Source organism: Coenobita brevimanus, chromosome 20, assembly GCF_032717465.1.
Source record: "Coenobita brevimanus isolate Jiangsu-jjx chromosome 20, ASM3271746v2, whole genome shotgun sequence".
Taxonomy (NCBI): Eukaryota; Metazoa; Arthropoda; class Malacostraca; order Decapoda; family Coenobitidae; genus Coenobita; species Coenobita brevimanus.
The window spans coordinates 8,249,165-8,271,746 of NC_136973.1; the positions used below are offsets into that span (position 1 = coordinate 8,249,165).

The 22,582-nt window shown below is 40.7% G+C and overlaps 1 protein-coding gene across 1 annotated transcript in view; it reads right to left on the minus strand.

Annotated features, from left to right (window-relative positions):
• The window catches only part of LOC145391972 (mitogen-activated protein kinase kinase kinase 4-like), a 503,013-nt gene that overhangs the window by 207,844 nt on the left and 272,587 nt on the right, over window positions 1-22,582 (minus strand). The window contains exons 18-20 of the mRNA XM_080266482.1: window positions 16,488-16,703; window positions 9,670-9,776; window positions 6,603-6,716 (exon numbers count right to left, since the gene is read on the minus strand). Of these exons, the coding sequence (XP_080122608.1) occupies window positions 6,603-6,716; window positions 9,670-9,776; window positions 16,488-16,703 (437 nt within the window). The remainder of the gene's footprint in view (window positions 1-6,602; window positions 6,717-9,669; window positions 9,777-16,487; window positions 16,704-22,582) is intronic.

Consider the following 22,582-nt stretch of genomic DNA (forward strand, 5'->3'; position numbering starts at 1 on the left):
GCAAGTCAAGACCCCTTAAGGTAACCTTCCAGAGCGTAAACACCATGGAGGAGATACTAAAAAATGCAAAAAATCTTACAGAAAAAGAGGAGTTCAAAAATGTATGGATAAAACGATGCACAACACAAGAGGAACTGGAATTACTGAAAGAGAAGAGAAGAGGGAGGAAGCAAAAACAAAAATGAGAGAAGATCAGAGGAGGAGAAGAATAAATATTTTTACAAAGTAATAGGATTGCAGGTACGAAAGTGGTACATAAACAGGAGGGAATAAAAAGGAGGAAGGTAGTAGAACCAATAGTAGAACCAAGTCATGACAAGTATATAAACAAGATGGTTAAGTTGATGTACTCAAATGTGGATGGAATGGTATCTAAATTATTAGAGATGAATGATTACGTCAGAGAAAATGAACCACATATAATATGCCTAACTGAAACAAAATTAACACCAAGGATATCAAATGACATCCTAAACTTAGAGGAATACAATATATGGAGAAGAGATAGGAACCTAAAAAAAGGAGGAGGAATTATAATATTAACAAAGAATAATCTAAAAGTCAAAGAAATATAACTAGATATACCCTCACAAGTAGAACTGATTGCAGTAGAGATCAATACATCTGAAGGGAAAGTAACTGTAGCCAATTTGTACATGCCACCCAAGTCAAACATATGGGAAAGAGACGAGTATGAGGACCTGGCAGAGAATACAATTCAGAGTTTAAGAGCATTACTGCATAAAATGGAAGAGAAATCAGAAAGAATTATACTAACTTGAGATTTTAATATAAATATAAATTGGAATACTCTAGATATAATTAGCCAAGAAAGCTGTTGGGACCAAAAGCTCCTGGATCTCGTGCAAGAGTTTTTCCAAACGCAACATGTAAGGGAAACCACCAGAAAAAGAGGAATCGATGTACCCTCAATGCTAGATTTTATATTTACCAGGCATGAAAACGACATTGGTAATTTAATATATCATCCTCCATTTGGCAAAAGCGACCATGCAGTACTAAATTGCAACTTCAGGATTGCATATGACATAGTTAACACCAATGAAAGTTAAAGAAAAGAGCCTAAACTATAAAAAGGGAAACTATCATGACCTAAAAAAGTACTTCTTAGAAACTGATTGGGAAAAGGAGCTTAGAAGACAAGATGTAAATACTATATATTAAAAATTCTGTGAACTTTATGAAATAGGAGTCCATAAGTACATCCCACAGCACAAAGAAGCAGAAAAGAAAATAAAGAAATGGTTCAATATAGAATGTACAAAATCAAAAGAAAAAAGAGATTTGTTGTGGAACAGATACAGAAGACACAATAGTGAAAGGGCATATAACAACTATAAACAGGTAAGAAACGATTATACAAGAATAAGAAGAGAAGCCCAAAAACAGTTTCAGGAGGATATCATAAATAAAAGTAGTGATCAACCGAAGCTATTTTACAGCTACCTGTACATAAGAAGCAAAACCAAAGTAAAAGATAGAATACAATCCATTACAAAAGAAGGAATCACCTATACACAAGAGAAGGATATTTGTGAAGCACTAAATAAGAATTTCCAATCAGTTTTACAGAAGAAAAAAATTTTGAGAGGTATTATGTGGAACATGCATGCCCACACATACTACCAGATATACAAATATCAGAAAAAGAAATACAGGAGGAGTTAAGTAAATTAGACAAAAGAAAAGCAAATGGTCCTCATGAAATTTCATGTTGGGTGCAACATGAATGTGCAAAGGAGTTAAGTAAACCATTATTTTTAATTTTCAAGAAATCCTTGGGACAAGGTAAACTACCTGATATTTGGAAGAAAGCAAACATTATTCCCTTATTCAAGAAAGGGAATAGACAAAATCACTCAACTACTGACCAATAGCACTAACCAGTGTCATAAGGAAGGTATTAGAAAAGCTTATATGAAAAGTTTTGGTAAATCATCTAGAAGAACACAATATGATAACAGAAAGACAGACTGGTTTCAGAAAAGGAAAATCATGTGTTACTAATCTGTTGAGCTACTATGACAGAGTAGCAGAAACATTACAGGAAAGAAAAGGATGGGTAGACAGTATCTATTTAGATTTCAAGAAAGCATTTGACACAGTACCGCACAAATGACTTTTATGGAAACTGTACCATCAAGGAGGAATTCATGGCAACCTGTATTGTTGGAGGCAATATTTTCTCAGAAAAAAGAAATAAGAACAGTACTAAGGGGAAACTGCTCATCATGGAGAGCAGTGACTAGCAGAGTTCCACAGGGCTCAGTGCTGGCACCAATCATGTTTTTTGTGTATATAAATGATACAGACAGCAACACTGGAAATGAAAGCTATCTAAATATGTATGCTGATGATGCAAAAATACAAAGGAGAATTACTAACACAGACTCTTGTAAAGAGCTACAAGAAGAATTAAATAAACTTCATGGATGGAGTAATACATGGCAAATGGAATTCACTGTGGAGAAGTGTCATGTAGTCAAGTTTGGTAAAAGTGGAAAAAGACCTGATTGGGATTATAAGTTAGGAAAAAAACCCTACACACATCAGAAAAAGAGAAGGACCTAGGAGTGATTATCAATAACAGAGAAGGTACGGAACATGCATACACTGCTTGCAAATATGAGAATTGCGTTCACATACATAAATGAAGACATGCTAAGAAAGATAATAACATCATTCATCAGACCAACCCTGGAGTATGCATCAGTAGTCTGGAGTCCTCATCTCAAAAAACACATAGACAAGATTGAAAAAGTATAAAGGGCCCCTACAAGATGGGTACCAAGCTTAAGGGATCTAAGCTACGAAGAAAGACTAAAAAAACTGAATCTACCAACACAAGAGGAGAGAAGGAAAAGAGGTGACATGATTATGCTATATAAATGAATATCAGGGAAGGAGAAAATAGACATAAATGATTAGATAACCTATGGGGATGCATCAGCAAGAGGACACTTCAAAAAACTGCATAAAGAGAGAGGAGATAAAGATGTAAGGAAATTTAGTTTCCCAAATAGAACAATTAATCAGTGGAATGAACTACCACATGAAATAGTGTGTGCCAAAACAATTAACAAATTTAAGGATATGTACAATAAAAATGGTTTCAGACATGGGACAGTACGAGCTTGGCTCATTCCTGTAAAGATACAATTAAGTAAGAACACACACACACACACACACACACACACACACACACACACACACACACACACACAAAGAAAACTGGATAAAACACTCTTGAACACTTGGAAAAGATATTACACGCACTGTGTTTGGGGCATATACTGTATATTAACGCAAAAAAATCACACTGATACAGGAAGCCCCCACTTTAGGAACAGGTTATGTTCCTGAAAAACTGATCAGTAGGCGATATTTTGTTATGCGAACCCATTATAACATATGTTAAACAGAGTTTGCATCCAGGACCACGATTTTTTTCCCCCAACCACCCATAGTAACTCCTTTTTTTCCTCAATCTGAATCAATATTTGTGTATTTTAAGACTCAATTACAGGGTCACGAGCTTGGGAGGTCCTTTCAGTCTGCAGAGATGATGTGTTTTCCCCTGCCTTCTTGATAGCCTCTGCCAATTAAAAAATTGTTGAGACCATCAATGCAGCTTGGCCAAGGTGTCAAGCTGTGTTGTTTGTCTTCTCACTGCTCTCATGCATCCTTATAATGTCTATTTTCATCTCAAGAGTAAGGATCTTCCTGGCAGACTTGGCGACGTGTTTGCTGGGGCTTGTAGCAGCGCATTTGGGAGGCATTTTGACAAAATAAATGTTGCAAGTGTGACAGTGAGGTACTGTACTGTTTTGGATGGTAGGGCGGGAGTGGATGGTGCATGTTTTCTCCATTAGTGTGTTGTGGTGGAATCAGCTGACTGAAAGCACACTTGATTTAAAATTGCCCATGGAAAAACAAATTGTTAAAGTGAATTATAGCATTCGTTAGGCAAACAAAGGGTAGTAAAATGCAATCGTTGTTACAGCAAATTTTCACTGCATGATCGTTTGTGAAGTGGGGGTCACCTGCACCACAAAGAAAGGGAATAATCAGAACTTCTAACACTCACGTATGTCTTTCAAAAGAATTAAAATTTTTAAACTACAGTGCACAAGGCAGCAATGCAACTCCAAAAGCAGGGGAATTATGCCTGGGCTATAGGCTGTAGGGGCCCAAGGCTTGGCTACTCAGTCAAGTCATTTAAGGCAAATGTTACCAGCTGTTCATCCATGTAGCATTATAAGAGAAATACTCCAATCAACCCCTGGATTTAGACCATTACATACTATACTCAGGTGGAGTGTCTTTACCCACCAGACCACCAGACATCCCTCTGATGGTCATGTAATTACCATCAAATGTAGCAAATGGCTTCCTGGGTTATAGGAAGCCTTTATCTGGTCACTCAGTTTAGTCACCTGAAGGCAACACTACAATGAGTGAGAGAAAGAGATAATATCCTCAAGATGAAGGGATTATGTTATATAAAACTGTCTGGTAGTGGCAACAAGAAACCTCAAAAGAAGTCATCGCTGTCAATGGGATAAAGACCACGCTGTCTTCATGGTCAGCTTTCAGTACAGAATCATAGCCCAAGCTGGTTTTGGTGGCCACAACTAAATATACAGGATGTGCACTAATCTCTTCCCTACAATGACATCTTAGTAGTTTTACTGTTCTTCTCTCCAAAATATTTAACACAGTTCTGAACAGACTCTCTGAACTGGAAAGGTTACAAATAGCCTTTATTAACTCCAATATATGGTCCTTCCAAAACTGTGTAAAATCATCTGAAGCCAGCAAGAATGAACACAACTAAAGTCCTCGGGCTGTATGGGCCAATGAAACCAACCCGTGATGTGAAACTGTTTGTGGACATGACGACAAGGTAAATGTGTTGTGATTTGGGCTGTGTGGGGCTTATCAAACATACCTCGTAAGTGTGCCATTGTCATTATTATGATGCCTTTTTTTTTTCCCCTAGTAAGTTCAACAGTAATCTACAGAAAAACTGCCAATGCTAACTATAATTGTGATTTCCTAGTTCCCTCAATTAATAGTACTGAATGCATAGAAAAATTTTGATTTCATGTAACACATTTCTGACATAATGAGTATGGCCTGAACAGCAAGCTCACCCTGAACGTGTGGGTTTTGTTCCAAATGTGGCGCATTAGGTGTGAAACCACATAAGTTTTAACTACTACCTATTTTGCTCCCTAGACCCCCTAAATGTGGTGTTTTGCTGTTATCTGCCATTGGTAATCAATATGAAGCACTTTAAGTGGTTAGAAGGTTTACTTTATGTTACAACTTACAGATACAGTACTGCACAGCAAAACTTTAACATACAAATACATAAACACAAATGCAACATTCCAACGCTGACTGGTTTCGGGACAATTCGACGTCACAACAATAACAAGACAATTCGCTGTCATTAATGAAGACAGCTAAGGGTGACGCTAGAATATACAGTAATTCAAAGGCGACTACAGAGAGGAAGAAACAAGTAAATTATTGACTAAAGGTGCAACTAATAAATAATATCCAAAGCCTACGCTGTTGAAAATAGACGTTGATGGATCCCCCTGAAATACAGTTATTAAAGTACTGATTAATTAATAATAAGCATATTTATAAAAGTATTAATTTAATAATAATGATGGAGAATCGTCCAGGGTGCGAACTGTCCTGATGGGGAATCGTCCATGTTTTGACGGGGAATTGTCTGACGGCAAATTGACTTGACGGGGAATTGTCTCAGAATTCGCCAATCATGGGTAATCATAAATCAGGTTAACTGGTTACAAGTCTTTATTTAATACTTTAACTTTGTTTTAGTGCTTTAACTTACATACCAGAACAGCAAATATTTAACTTACAAATACAGTATAGTACTGTGGAAAATCAGTGCAGCAAATCTTTAACGAACAAATAAAAAAGACAATATTCCGACGCCTGTCAGGTATACTGGTTATAAGACTTTATTTCTTGCTTTAACATTATTTAATAGTACTTTAACTTGTACATAAACTTACCAGAACAGTAACGTAAATATTTAACTTACAAATACAGTACTGTGGAAAAGCAGTACAGCAAATCACATGATAACATGATCAAAACAAACAGTGTGCGCTGCGCTGATGTTCGAGGATTTGGCCTTGCAAAGGCCTCTCTAGCGTAAATTTATAGTTTTCATAATGGTTCTTTAATTTTACGTTGTCTTATACGTATCCCAGCACTTACCGCGTACAACTGCGAGCGCGTTCGGCGAGAACGTGTTCAGGGTGAGCTTATTGTACAGTGATATGGGTAGTAGTTGTAATAGTATTAGTATTGTAGTTGTAGCCTCAGATTCATCTGCAATGTGAACCTAGTGAACTGCAAGCTGAAGCTGCCATTCTTCTGCAGTTCACCATCCTCCACTAGGTGATATGGATGAAGAGGAATGACGTTTATATAACTGGACAGTAAATTCCGCAGGTTATATCAATGCAACTGAAGGAAGCTTCCCCTCTCCAATGCCTGTGATGTGGATTGTGGAGGTTAATGATACATACCTCATAAGTGGACTGTCTGTGGGATTAGTGACGGGAGATGCGTCACTGTATGAGGACTGTGTGGACAAAGAGCGCTCTGGGGGATGATGTATCATGGAGGAAGAGGATGCCGATCTGCAACAATATCACCACTGTCAATTTTTTATATATATATATATATACTGTACATACATAAAAAACGATGCCAAGCTTCCTCTACAAAATCACTATACTGAAGTTGGCCATGGTCCTGGTGATGTTTTCTATGGACTGGAGGCTACAACAACTGTCAAAACCAGCTAAGTACTTCCCATCAGTCACTGGAAGCTGTTAAATTTAAGCTGTGTTATATGACTTTTAACACTGCGATGTTACAGTGAATGAAGAGAGACTGGAATTGGTGAGAGAGTTCAAGTACCTAGGTACAGTGATGGAAAAGAGAGGAAAATGTGCAAAAGAAGTGGAAAGCAGAGTGACACAAGGAAGAAAGGTAGCTGGTGCTATGAAGACCTCAATAAGAAACAGAGGCTTGAGTGTTGCAGCTGCACGAGGCTAACATGAAGGAGTGTTAGTGCCAACTTTAACATATGGATGTGAGACTATGATGTGGTATGAAAATGAAGTCCAGAGTAAGAGCAGTGGAGACAGGACTGCTGAGGAATGTATGTATTTACCTATTTACCTATTTACCTATTTTGTATCCTATCCATCCTGTGTGGAGTACACAGGGTGGATAGGATACAAAATACTGATTTGTGAAAGATGTGGACTGAGGAAGTCGGTGGACACCAGAATCAAAGAGAGTGTACTTAGATGGTATGGTCATGTGGTGAGAACGGATAACAATAGAGTGGTGAAAAAGGTATATCTGAGAGAATCTGAAGGAGGGAGGAAGCGAGGCAGGCCAAGGAGAAGGTGGAGAGATATAGTGGATGAATGTGTGAGGAAGAGAGGTTTGGAAGTCATTGAGGCTAGGGAAATGACAAGAGATCGAGCTGGCTGGATGAATGTTGTGAGAAGAAGTGCATGATCAGGGATTTGGCACCCCTTCTTAACGTGGCAGTGTCCGGATTGACTTAATCGGATACGTCTGTGTGAAGCTACAAAATGTGGTGAACATTTTTGGCGTATCCGACAGAGCCAGGATTCCGGGGGCTTGAATGATGAGAGAATGGAAATGTGGCCCATTGGACTGGGCAAATTTGGGCTGTCTGGACATTGCTACACCTCATCCTGCCCTAGGGTGGGAAAGGAGGTCCGGATGATGATGATGATGATGATGATGATTATGATGACATCATGAAAGTCTCATTTTGGACTTGGACTCTATCTATTTGTGACTGAATGTTTCCTGGCCACAAGTGATGACTGTGTGGCTAATTACCAGACATGTCACCACACTCCCCTGCTATGGCAATACGTCCCTGTATCAATGGTAACCATTCATCTCCTTCCAACACATAAGCATTAGCTCTGACTTTTCCAGCACCACCACCACCACTATCATCATCTGTGTCTTGGTACTGCAATGTCATTCATCATCATCATCATCATCTGTGTTTTGGTATCACAATGCCAGATGAAAGAATTATACAGTTCCCACATCCAGGAATGTAGTTGATGTGGAAAGACACAACAACTCTGGGTCCAACTCCGAGCTGGACCCAAATATAGGTATAATTCTTCCACCATCATCATCATAATCATGAACACTATCATCATGCTCCTCACCTAAATATATAGCGAGGAAGGATTCTATGGTGAGGTAGGATTCAGAAACAATGAAAAAGGAAGTAGGAAAGCAGAAGAACTATCATTAGTATGCCTGGTGAAATGGGCAATACAATCATTAAAACATCATTCCTTCCCCCCAATCCTGGCTCCATCTGACATTCCTAACCTATGGCATAAAATCTTTTTAAGGATATGATTCGCATACACCTGCCAGACAGTCATTGCACTGACTATCAAGTTAAAAATATATGGGATGCCATGCCCTTGTTATGTATTTTTCTGTACATAATTCATTCAACCAACCTGATCCCCTGTTGGTTCTCTTATTTTCATACCTCAACTTTCTTACGGACTCATGTGCCACATCGGTGCAACTCCTTGGCCTACCAAGCCTCCTCCCACCTTCAAAATCATTCACATATCATATATTCTTTTCACCACCTATTTACATCTGTCCATATATCTATAACACCTAAGAACACTCTTCTACTCCATTAACAACATGTTTCCTTAGTCCACATCTTTTCTGAACCACAATGCTTCTTACATATCCACTCTAAGTGTCCCCACACATTCCTCAGTAGTCCTTTCACTCTCATTGTATACCAAAATCTCACACCCTACACTGATGTGAGCACTAACACACTTTCATGTAATCCTCTTGCAACCTTCACATTGGGATTTCTGCATGATATCAAGGCCTTCATAGCACCAACCACCTTTCTTCCTTATGCTACTCCACTCTCAACTTCCTCTGCACAACTAACTCTCTTATATGACTGCACTGCGGTAATGACAGCAAACTCCCTCACCAATTTTCTTCTCCCATTCACCAGCACATCACACTGATTGTCACCTCTCTCAATTACCAAAACTTTGCTCTCCTTTACAACTGCTCTAAAAAACAATGTTCACAGATATCCACATAAAAACTCTTCACTGACCTGCAATGCTCCTGCTCAATTTTGGCATGTACCACTGCATCATTCTCATACACCGGATTTCACGTATAGTACTGGTGCTTGACCCTTCTCTATTTTTTACCAACCCCTGCTATAACTTACACTCTAACCACTCCCATAACCCCATTCATATTGGCTTACTGGGTGACCCATCAATAACACTCCACTAGAAAATTGCCTCATGGTATATTATCTACTGTTATGGATGCAAGTGTAGCAATGGAAGCAGGAAAAGAATAAATGATGCAGGAGAGACTTTGATATTGTTCACAAGGCCATCTCCAATCACATGAGAGACTGCCTGGTGAAGTAGAAGAGGAATATTATATAAGGACCACTCTGTACATACATAACCCCATATGGTAATAAACTGTTAAATGGTATGAACTAACCTGAAATGCCTTGGTAAGACTGGCGTGAGTGGTGTCCCCGGCTGCTTGGTTTCTGGGGCTGTTCCTATAATGTATTTCTGACACACTTCAATCTCCTTCACAAATTCCTTAAAGAAAACCAAATCATCATCGTTATCAAGAGAAACCACACCATCATCTTCAACAAAAACCACTTCATCATCATTACCATCATTATAGTCAGTCCTCTTCTGAAGTCTACCATGTGTACTAGTGAAATTCTACTTCAAGTGAAACTAATTTAAGTAAGGCACATTTTAAAATCACGATCCAGGTGTTAAAAGCACAAAAGTAACGTAATTTTTTATGCAACTTCAGAGTGAATCAATGGCACCTTCAAGTAAAAAACCAAGTACTAATTCAACAGCGACTTACTGAAATAACTTTAATTCAGCCGAATGGCATACCATTTATTCTATTCTGCCAAAACCAGATCATTTTATTCAACATCGAACAGACTTTTCAAACTGGGGAGATTGGGGTATACTGTAGTCTCCATTCACCTCTTCACTACTAGGGTTTTTTTTCCTAGCTTGAATAAAATAACCTGCTGGTAGTTTGAATAAAATTAAATACTACAACATTACAGTGAAGGGGTTAAAAGGAAGGAAATTCACGCAAGCAATGCCTTTATCTTCCTATTTTCCCATTAGAAATTACTTGGATGAGTTTGTTTAAGTGTTTCCTATTTTTCCATGATTAATTATAAATGAGCTGCTGAAGCAATGATCAAATACTCATATGGATGCTAGGTGGTCTAGTGAGTTAAGGTACTCTAGCAAGATGTGCCCAATAAGGGATGACTGTATAGTATATCAGAGGGGTGACTGGAAATTACCACTATTATACTGCTACTCAAGGGCAAGAGTTTTTTTTTTTTTTTTTTTTTTTTAATGCGAAGAAGAAGGAACCAAAGCCTGCGAGCCTGCAATTATTGTTCCGTCCAAGAGAAAAATAAAATACAATAGAAAGCCAAATTCAAGATCCGATCATTTCGAGATGCCTGGACACACTGCGTTTGAAAGACTGGAGATCATAAGAAGCAGGAAACACAGACAGAGGGAGACAGTTCCAGAGTTGACCTATTACATAAAGGAGGGACTGGGAGTAACAGTTAACTCTTGCATTACAGAGTTGGACAGAAAAGGGATGAAAGTTTGTTGCTAGACGGGTGCTACGCGCCCATCATAGAAGTGGAGGAATGCATGCAGACAGTTCAGAGAAGTAGTGACCATTGAAGCAGCGATAGAATAAAGATAAAGATGCAACAGTGTGACGAGGAGACAGAGGTTGAAGGGAGTCAGTAAGAGGAGGAGAGTTAATGAGATGAAAAGCCTTTGACTCCACCCTATTGAGAAGAGCTGTATGTGGAGAGCCTCCTCATACAGGAGAGTTGTGCTCCACACAGGGGCAGACAAATCCTCTGTATAGAGTCAACAATTGTGCAGGGGTAAAGAAGGAACGGAGTTGGCTTAGCACACCCAATCTCTTGGAAGCAGATTTTACACGAGCTGTAATATGATCTTTCCAATATAAGTCTCGAGTAAATGAAACCCCAAGCATGTTCAAGGATGATGCAGGATTAGGCTGAATATTATTAAACATTAGTGGGTATACCTGTGGAAGGTTTTGTTGGGTTGAAAGGTGTAAAAACTGAGCCTTTGATGTATTAAAAACACCAAGATTATTTTTTCCCGTCAGAGATACAAGCCAAGTCAGACATTAGGTTTGCCATAGCCTCATCCCTCGTTTGTTGAAGTAACTGCTGAGATGGACGCTGCAGGAACCAAATGGAAAGATGAAGGGTGGAGTCATAAGCGTATGAGTGGATAGGGTTAGACGTACAGATCAGAAGATCATTGATGAATAAAAGGAAGAGAGTTGGTGATAGGACAGAGCCCTGAGGAACACCACTGTTGATAGATCTAGAAGAAGTATGATGGCCATCTACAACAGCGGCTATAGAATGACCAGAAAGGAAACCAGAGATGAAGGCACATATAGAAGGATAGAAACCGTAAGAGGGCAGTTTGGAAATTAAAGATTTTATGCCAGACTCGATCGAAAGCCTTTGAGATGCCAAGTGCAATGGCAAAGCTTTCGCCAAAGTCCCGAAAGGAGGATGACCAGGAGTCTGAAAGGTAGGTGAGAAGATCGCCAGTGGAGTGTCCCTGACGGAACCCATACTGACGATCAGAAAGAAGGTTGTGATAGGAAAGATGCCTTAAAATTTTTCTATTAAGAACTGATTCAAAAACTTTTGAGATACAGGATGTTAAAGCAATTGGACGATAGTTAGAGGGTTGGGAATGGTCACCCTGCTTTAGGACTGGCTGAATGAGGGCAAACTTCCAGCAAGACAGAAAGGTACAAGTTGATAGACGAAGGCGAAAGAGTTTGCCTAGGCAGGGTGTAAGCACAGAAGCACAGTTCTTGAGAACAACATGAGGGACTCCATCAGGCCCATATGCCTTACTGGTATTGAGGCCTGTGATGGCAGAAAATACATCAGCTGAAGAAATTTTAATGTCAGCCAAGAGGAAGTCAGAGGGGGGAAGTGATGGAGGAACACCACCGAAATCGTCTAAGGTGGAATTGGAGGAGAAAGTCTGAGAGAAGAGATCTGCTTTATCAGTAGAAGAAATAGCTACAGAGCCATCAGAGCAGAAAAGGGGAGGGAAGGATGATGAGGTAAAGCTGTTAGAAAGGTTTTTGGCAAGGTGCCAGAAGGAGCGGGACGAATTTGAGTTGGAGAGTTGAGAGCATTTAGTACGGATGAAATTATTTTTAGCAGAGCGAAGAACAGACTTTGAACGATTCCGGGCAGAAACGTATAAAAGATGCAATTCAGGGGTGGGTTGGCTCCGGTACCTTTTATAGGCCCTCTCCTTGCTGCGGATAGCATTAGAATAAGTGTGATTAAACCAAGGCTTTCTTGCATTAGTCAAAGGATATGAGAAAGGAATGTATGCTTCCATGTACGAGAGAATAACCTCCGTAATGCGCAAGGTACACTCAGGTGGCTCCCAGCCATGGAAACAATAATCATTCCAGAGAAAATCAAAGAAGTACTGCGTGAGGGCCTCCCAATCAGCAGCTCCAAAGTGCCACAGACGACATTTCTTTGGAGGGTCCACAGGTTGTACCGGAACGATAGGACAGGTTAAGGTGATAAAGTTGTGATCGGATGAGCCCAACGGAGAGAAAAGATTAATAGTGTAAGCAGAAGGATTAGTTGTAAGGTATGTTGGAGCTCTCTCCAGGGATATGGGTAGGGTGCTGTACAAGCTGCTCTAGGTCATTAAGGATAGAAAAGGTGTAGGCTTGTTCACCAGGTGGATCAGTGAAAGGGGAGGAGAGCCAAAGGTGGTGGTGAACATTGAAATCTCCATTTTCAGAGAATGGAGAAATGGATAGAATGTATTTCATCACAGAAGTAAGATAGTCAAAGAATTTTTGATAGTCAGCTGAATTAGGAGATAAGTAAACATCGCAGATATATTTAGTCAGAGAATGACAGGAATGCCGAAGTAGGAGGATACAGAAAATGGGTCTGCTGTCAGTTGCCTCAGACAGCTGAGTCTCAATTACTAAAAGAAAGTGAGGTTTAGAGAAGGAGAGGTGGTGCTCAACAGAGCGAAAGTTAGAGGAAAGGCCGTGAATGTTGCAGAAATGAAGAAGAGAGTCAAACAGTGGTTCTAGGCAGCTCGAGTCATCACCTGGAGAGGGGCAGAAGGTGGAGGCATTTATGGTCCCCCCCCCCCCCGGGGACTCCGAGGCCACGTGTTGAGCTGCCATTTTTTTTTTTTTTTTTTTTTTTGAAAAGGAAGTGTAGTGTGTACTGTGCATGTAGTTTGGTGTTGACAGTTGAAGAAACTTGTATTGGAGAGCATGCTGGCCTACTCTCTGTGTTACTGAGACACTGAAAAAGTTCAGCAAAGGGGGATGTCCTGGACCTAGTCCCGAGGGCTGATGAAACCGGAGCTCCAGCTCTCCCTGTCATCAGCTTTCCATCCACCTTGAGAGCACTGCCCTGCCTGACTGGTGCTACAGTCTACTCCTCACCACCTCATATATCTAAATTTTAAGCAGCCTTGCCCCAGGCTCCTGGGGCCAAAAGATGAGAACAATGACAACAATGATGATGAATGTGCAGCACTTTGTGAATCAATGTCCTTCCTGTAATTAACCAGTGGCACCTGCATATGATCAAAAGTTCAATCCCTCAGCCAAGGATATGAATTCTAAAATATATTTTGTCCATTTTAACTTGGTGGAGATTTTTTTTCCTTCACAGCTTACTTTCCGCAGCTCAGTAATACAATACGACAATAATCAGGCCCCACATTCTTCCCATAGCATAGCACTTCCTCATAACTAATATCTTCTTCTAGAGCTACTCTCACTCACTACTGTGCAGCATTCAAGATTAAGAAATGGTAGTTTTTGGTCATGACAAGTTTATAATGTTCATTCAAAAACACCTCGGCAGTTATCAGGAAGCTCTCTCATCCAATTATTGTTATTTTTTATTTTTTTTTATTTTTTTTTTTTCAGAATGCTAAATTTTTAGATCTTGCTGTAGTGTAAGCATCCATTCTAGTCACTATTCATTTCAAGTTAGGGATAAATTCCACAATATCACAACTTCTTTCTATACAGCTGGTAAATATAAACTGCAAGAACAGGAAAAACTGGCACAACAGTTTTACAAACAGCACTGGAATTTCATTTCATCAATTCAAAGGTTTTTACCTCAGCACAAGTGGAGCCCAGGGTTAGGCTACTCTGTCCAGATCTTTAAGGCAAACGCTCTTTTGTATGGTAATTCGTAAGCAGTAAACTCCAACCACCCCTTAGATTTCACCTTGTGGCAAATCCTGTTGGAGTGACATAATTCAATACAATACCAGGGATATACAGTATTAGCTGACTATATAGTTACTGCCCAAATATTAAATGGTTTCACGGATAACATAATTACAATTTGGTCAAGGTGAGTTCACATGTCTTCAACATGGCATTACATCTTTACTTCTCCATCAGGAGCATGGGCCACAGCATTAAGCTACTCAAGCAAGTATGGCCAGTCACTTATCTTTAGGTGACATTATGTATACAGTACAATAAACCTCAACTTCCCCTTGGGCTGAAACCCTTTACAGGATAACGTACTTCCAATTCAAACACCTTAAGGACATCATCTTTTTCGACATGTTGCTCCTAAACTATTAGGGGTAGGAGGCTGCAATTTACATCAGTTATTGATGCATATGAGGGATTGTTTGTGCATAAGTTTCATGAAATTTGGTTCATCAGATTTTTATTTATAGATTTTTTTGTAAAAAATTCCTGAATTATCTGTAAGAAATTAATAGACTCCTAAAGTAATGCACAAAATTTGGCTTGCTATGTGGCAAACTAATCCTGAAGAGTTGCTTCACTGATTCTCTAACACATTTTATGATATTTGCATTGAAAGAACATCAGTGATATTTATATTTCGATAAAACAAGAGTAATGATATCTAGGGTTGGTGGCGGTACTGTCTAAGAAGTGGGAGAGTGACCATACGCAAGTTGCCACAATGGCGTGGGAAGTAATTCCATCTTGTGCAGTGTTTGTGATAAGTGGGTGTACAAGAGATGTAGTGGTATTAGAGGTAGACTGTGAGATAATGCTGATTTTATGTGTGGGATGTATTGGGGAGGGCAGGTGGAGATTGTCAGGCGTGAAAGGATTGAACTTGCTGGTGAGTCTCTTGAGTGTGTGGAAGAGTTCTATTATTTGGGAGAAATGTTATGTGCTGGAGGTGGGGCTAGTGCGAGGAGTGCTTGGAAGAAGTTCGGGGAGCTGTTGCCTCTCCCAACATTGAGATGGCTCTCCCTCCCTTCCGCTATGGGATCTTTGTATGCGGCATGTGCTAGGAGTGTAATGATGTATGGTAGTGAGACTGGGGCAGTAGAGGAAGAGGTTATTCACATGCTTAAGCATACCGAAATGACAATGATCAGGTGGATGTGCAGTGCGTCCCTGAGTCAAGGCCCGGGGGGTTGGGGGTGGGGGGGCTAGATTTACATGAAAAGGTTGAGGGGTAGGATGGGACTGGAGTGTATTGGTGTTGTGATGAGGAGAGGTAGATTGAGATGGTTTGGCCATGTGGAGAGGATGGAGGATGATACAGTAATTGGGTACAGAAAGTAAGAAGTGTTAATGATTGGGGTAAGACTGTGAGAGGTAGACTGAAAAAGACCTGGGACGGGGTCACTGAGTGTGACCTCAGGGATAAGGGACTGAACAGGGTTGCTGCCAGAGATCGAGCAGCATGGAAAGTCACCACTAGGTGACCAAGGTTGGGGAAAGCATGCATGCATGTTGAAGCCTTCAAAAGCAAATAAACAAAGAAAGGTGAGCATCAAATCAACCTTATCCAAAAAGAAGCTACCCAATCCTAGTAGGTTTCAGAGAAACCTACTAGGATTGGGTAAAAGGAACCCACTGTACACCTGATGAAAGATGTACAGCATATGAACATTTAAAATCTTAGAATATGATAGGAAAAAGACATGCAAAAGCTAATTTATGAACCTGAAAATATTTTCACGTTATAGTACCATATCCAATATTGAGTTGTAGGTACCATAACGACAGGCTCCATACACATGAATGCTACCTATGCTATGATGAAAAAATCATAATGCTCATTCAAAAACCCACCATACCCAGCTGTTAAGATACTTTTTTCAACAAGAGTGGCATAATAAGTTATCTTTGATGAAAACCCGCCTTTTCATACTTACTTGGAAGACATCTTCTTCAAGGAACTTTGTATTGTATGGGTTACAAACAAACAATATATATTCCAAGCCTGCTGTAGCCCAGCGTGGTTTACTGCCCTTGCCTTGTGAGTAATGAGCCTGTATAAATTTCATCCACATTCTAGCTAGATTTACCAGCACTGGGGCCACTTCAGCACGATGTTGCCCAGAGACTAGTCGTGTCACCTCCTTGTGGTACTGAAAGCAGAAAGGAATATTGCATTAAGAAATATAATGTACTAGATCTCCAACAGATATACAGTACAGTATGTCCTTGTTATGGTAATCAAAAGGGCATTTGTTTTCTTAGTGTAATAGGAAAAGTAAATGGTAGGATACTTATTGACAGAGTTAAGGAAATAACAGAGGAATTAGTTGGAGAAGAAAAGGGAGGCTTTAGGAAGGTAAGAGGTTGTGTAAATCAGATATTCTTTCTTAGATCTTTAGTGGAAAAGTTGCTAGAGAAGGGAAAGAAGTTGTATGTGGCCTTTGTGGATTTGGAGAAAGCATATGACATGGTGGATAGAAAAGGAATGTGGGAAATATTAATATATGGAATACATAGGATGTTGTTGAATGCCATGAAATATATGTATGAAGGTGCTAAGGCTGCAGTGCATGTGGATGGATAGTGAACTGAATGAACTTTTCTATTTGAATATTGGATTGAAACAGTGATGTGTCATTTCCCCACGGTTGTTCAATCTGTATACAGATGGGGTTATAAAAGAGATACAAGGCAGAGCAGTGGGTGTTGGAGTGGCCCTAATGATAGAGGCAGCATTTGGAAACATCCTGTACTGATATTTGCATATGATATTGTGTTGTTAAATGAAGACGAGGGGGAACTGCAAGGCTTAGTGAACGAGTCTGGGAGAGTGTGTATGAAATGGAACCTAAAGGTGAATGTTGGGATAAGTAATCATCTTCAAGAGAAATGAAGTTACTGAATGTACAATGAGGTTGGATAAGGAGGAAATGGAAAATGTGAGTGCATTTAAGTACAGTACAGTACCTGGGTAGCGTGATGAGTAAGGATGGAAATTTGGAAGTGGAAGAGCTTGAACAAATGCAACAAGGAAGAGGGGTTGCTGGTTCTTTGAAAGCAGTGATAAGAAATAGGGGAGTGATTATGGAAGTAAAAATGTTGCTGCATGACAGTATTGTGATTGTCACGGGGTTTTTATAATATCACAGTGTTTTTAAAATAAATGGTTAAATGTTATTTAAATTGATAATAATATTCAATAATACTGAAGAGCAGGGACAATGATTGTCTTGCTAAATCGTGCAACGATTCTCTAAGAACGAGAATTCAAAAACTTTCTCAACAGTACACAGCAGAGACTAATTACTCACAATTGCTGAATTACTGTACTGTTAGCCTCTTGAGAAAGTTACTTCACCCCTGACAATAAATAACTAATACTAATAATAATAACATCAGGTTCTTGCTGATGCATTATTTGAATTCAGTCTAGTTGTTGCTGTGACGGAGAGAGGTCCTGTGCTAGCAGTGTGAGAGGTCAGCCAGTACCCAAACTCCACTTCACAGTTCTTCAGTACTCCCATCCTTAGTTCAGCTTCGGGTGATACGCAGCATTCATCGACTATAGTATTTCCTTTTGTATAATCCTAGTTTTATGAGCTTAGTTAAGGTGTTTTTCCTAGGCGTAAGTATTTAGCTTTTGTGTGAGTGAGTGAGTGCATCTCATTTAATTTGATTTGAATTGTAACGTTAAATTTATTTTTTGTAATTAATAAATTTAACAGTTCCTTTCTTGAGCTCAATGTAAAGTAAAATCTTGTTTCATTTAATCCAAATAAAGCTTATTTTCCATATAGCTCCTAGCTGGCATAAACGTTTGCTTCCATAACTGGTACTTAGACCAGTCTTGTTGTATTAACTTAAAATCCGTTGTGCCAGGAGTTAATGCATCAGCAAGAACCTGATGTTATTATTATTAGTATTAGTTATTTATTGTCAGGGGTGAAGTAACTTTCTCCAGAGGCTAACAGTACAGTAATTCAGCAATTGTGAGTAATTAGTCTCTGCTGTGTACTGTTGAGAAAGTTTTTGAATTCTCGTTCTTAGAGAATCGTTGCACGATTTAGCAAGACAATCATTGTCCCTGCTCTTCAGTATTATTGAATATTATTATCAATTTAAATAACATTTAACCATTTATATCAAAATTACCGTGATGCTATAAAAACCCCGTGACAATTGGCGACCTCATTCCAGGATATTAACTCCTAGCTCTAAAGCTATTCACGAGAGAGTGCTCACTCATTCATATTTAGGTATTTATTATTAAAGTTTATAGGCACAAGTTTACTGGTGGTTACCGTTAATTTAGCAAGTGAGTTTTTGCTTTATTAATCAATAGAGTACTTAACTCTAGTTTATTCTTGGTAACGCCAGACGATTTTATTCGCTCCTGGGAAGTCGGCGTACCCATTGTGTTTAATAGTGAGTCTTCCCAGTCATTTACATTTTTGATTTATTCTTTGCCAGTTAACTAGATAAGACTGGTCACCACTAGCTTGTGTCTGTATTCTTTACTTGTGTTTATTGGTATTCGTTGCTAAGCAGTCAGTACTCAGTTTCGGTTTGCTTAATAAATTAGCGCTATGGCTACCACCATATTTTTACAGGAAGCCAAAGATATGGGTCTTTCGGACCCAACCGAAATTAAAGAGTATATACTCTCACGGCATAATCAGGAGCAGCAGCGCGAGAATGATGCCCGTGAAGAGCGTAAGATTCAGCGCGAGTATGAGCGAGAACAGCGCGAATATGAGCAGAAACAACGCGAGCTCGAGTTAGAAAAAGAGCGAGAACAGCGCGAACACGAGCAGAAACAACGCGAGCTCGAGTTAGAAAAAGAGCGAGAACAGCGCGAACACGAGCGAGAACAGCGCGAATACGAGCGTGAACAACGAGACAAAGAACGAGAACATGAACTTGAAGTGATGAAGCTCAAGCGAGATTCCTTGGCTTCAGACACGTCTGGTGCAGTTGGTCCAAGCTCCACGAGCGTTCTCCCTGCACATGTCCTGGCGACCCCACGCATCAAGCTTCCTTCATACAAGGAAAGCGAGCGAATCGAGCCGTACATAGCTCGTTTTGAGGACATGGCAGACTTATATCAACTGGACGAGGCAGCTAAGCGGCTTCAGTTTCTTAGCCTATTTGAGGGCCCTGCCCTCGATATTCTCCACAGAATTCGTGGAGACAATCTCACATATGAGATGATGAAAGCTGCACTCATTAAGGCGTATGGTCTCACAGTAGACGACGCCAAAGTTCAGTTCATGCGAGCTCGTCTCCAAGACAAGGAGACAGCTGTTCAGTTCCTTGATCGTCTCACAGCTTACTTAAATGAGTGGATGGAGAAAGATGAAACTCCTTCCATGCGTGAGGGGATAATTGACCTTATGCTGCGTACACAGCTAGAGAGGTCGTGGCCTGCTGAGCTCATAGCACAGCTTAAGATCTGCCAGGTGAAAGATGCCAGCCAAATGGCAGAGAAGGCTGACGCATTCTTTACTGCATACGGGTATCAAGCTCGTAAGCAAAACACCTGGAGCAGAAAAGATACTGCCAAGTCTGGGAAGCCGTCTCAGACTGAATCCCAGCAACAAGGCCATTCTCAGAATAATGGCCAAGGTCCAAAACCGCAGTGGAAGGACCAGGGGCAAAACACTCAGAAACCTGAGTGGAAGAGGTACAACAAGTACCCTAACCAGCAGCAGTATCAGCCACGCAACCGACCGTCGGGACAAACTTTTCCACCACCAGCTCAAAAGATGCAGGAAGCGAATGCAGCCTTCACTCCTCAGCAGCAGCACGGTGGTCACGTCCCTACCAGCGTGGGTACTTCCCCACAGTTCACAAGTCCCACAGTGACAGTGAACCCCCCTCCACAGATGGCCAATGTTCCATCTTCTCCTCAAGGCACAATGTTTGCCACATCAATTCAGCAGCCTCATGAGTGGCTAGCTGCTTCCTCTACAGGCCCTCCCACAGGTGACAGTACCTTCCTTGTTCAGCCAGGGTTTGTGGGAGGCATTCCTGTGAAGGTCCTGAGAGACAATGGTTCCTCAGGTTGCTCTGTTAAGCAGAGTTTAGTTCGGCCTGAGCAGTATACAGGTCGACAGATCCATGCAAAGCTTATTGATGGATCAGTGAGATTGTTCCCTGAGGCATGTATCCAGGTGGCATCTCCATTTTATACTGGTACGACACTTGCAGTTGTCATGCCAGAGCCTCTATTTGACTTTATAGTAGGCAATATTAATGGAGTCAAGGATAGTTGCTCCGATGACGCTACTCAGACTTCGGCTGCTGCGGTAACATGAGCCATGGCTGAGGCTCCAGACTGTGTCACCCCAGTGATCATTGAATCGCCACAAGATCTGATGTGTAGTCAACTTGTTGTACAAGAACAACATTCTGACCCGACACTTGCTACCGTGCGGAACAAACAAAAGGGTTGAGTGATTCAGTATTCACGGGGAGGTCGAGCCAAGTTCCTTCGTAAACAAGGACGGCTCTACCGTGAGTCACGAACACCCGAGGGCGAGGTTCGACTGCAGTTTGTCGTTCCCGCCAAGTACCGCCTAGCAGTGTTACAATGGGGTCATTGTTCAGCCTCAGGAGGTCACGTGGGCAAAAGGAAGACCCAGGGCCGTATCCGAGCTGACTTTTTCTGGCCAGGGATGGGACGGGACATAAACAGTTTTGTCCGTTCCTGCAGTGTGTGTCAAAGTAACACCACTAATCAGGGTCATGTCCTTCCTGTGCCATTTGTAACCACACCTGTAATCTCTGAGTCAGCTGAGAGACAGGATAGTGGTGATGTGGGTGCAGACCTGACGTCTCGCCCATTGGCCCCACAGGACACAGTATGTCCAGGGCCTGTACATACATATTATGTACTGTAGGTTAAGGGGGAAGTGAGAACTCCGCAGAGGCGACTTGAGGCTATGGAAGACCCAAGTTTGCACAAGGATTCTCAGCTTCCCGATACTAATATAAGTATTGTAGGTTAAGGGGGAAGTTCGAGAGAGAACTCCGTAGAGGCGACTTGAGGCTATGGAAGACCCAAGTTTGCACAAGGATTCTCAGCTTCCCGGTACTAATATATGTACCGTAGGTTAAGGGGGAAGTTCGAGAGAGAACTCCGCAGAGGCGACTTGAGGCTATGGAAGACCCAAGTTTGCACAAGGATTCTCAGCTTCCCGGTACTAATATAAGTATTGTACTGTAGGTTAAGGGGGAAGTTCGAGAGAGAACTCCGCAGAGGCGACTTGAGGCTATGGAAGACCCGAGTTTGCACAAGGATTCTCAGCTCTTCGATATTAATATAAGAACTGTAGGTTAAGGCACAGGTTGAGGACCCGTGTGCAGCTCGAGGCTATGGAAGACCCGAGTTTGCACAGGGATTCTCAACTTGCCGACCATAATTGTGTGCTATAATTAATGCCGACCTCGAATGTACGTCGTAGCACTGACTGCTAGGCAGAGAGTAATTGTAACATAATAAAATTTTGTCTCATTGACACTTTTGATGCTCCACCTCAATTGGTTTTGCAGGTTCAGCAATGGGTGTAGCAGTTTTGCTGTGCGGGCCAGCTGATCGTCTGCCGCACGCTGCCGCATCTTCTCCTCTGCCTTCGTCGTCGCCATATTATTATTTACTGTGTCATTTTACACGTAGGTACAGTTGCACTACAACTGTCACACCTACACCGTGTATTACATACACCACGCTACACAACAATTAGTTGTCAGTGTAAATGTAGCGAATTTTCGCTCAGTTTGACCTGAGTACATGATTTTCACCGTCGTCACAGAGTTTTTCCCTCAAGCTTGCTTCTATTAACGTAAATACGAGGTTTTTTCGCTCACTGGCGACTGCGACTTTCTCCTGTAGCAGGATAGCACACACACCACAGTGTGAATCTTGTGCGAATGACTTAGGATGTGTACATATATATATATATATATATATATATATATATATATATATATATCCACAAATTTTTTCCCATAAGGAAAAAATTTAACT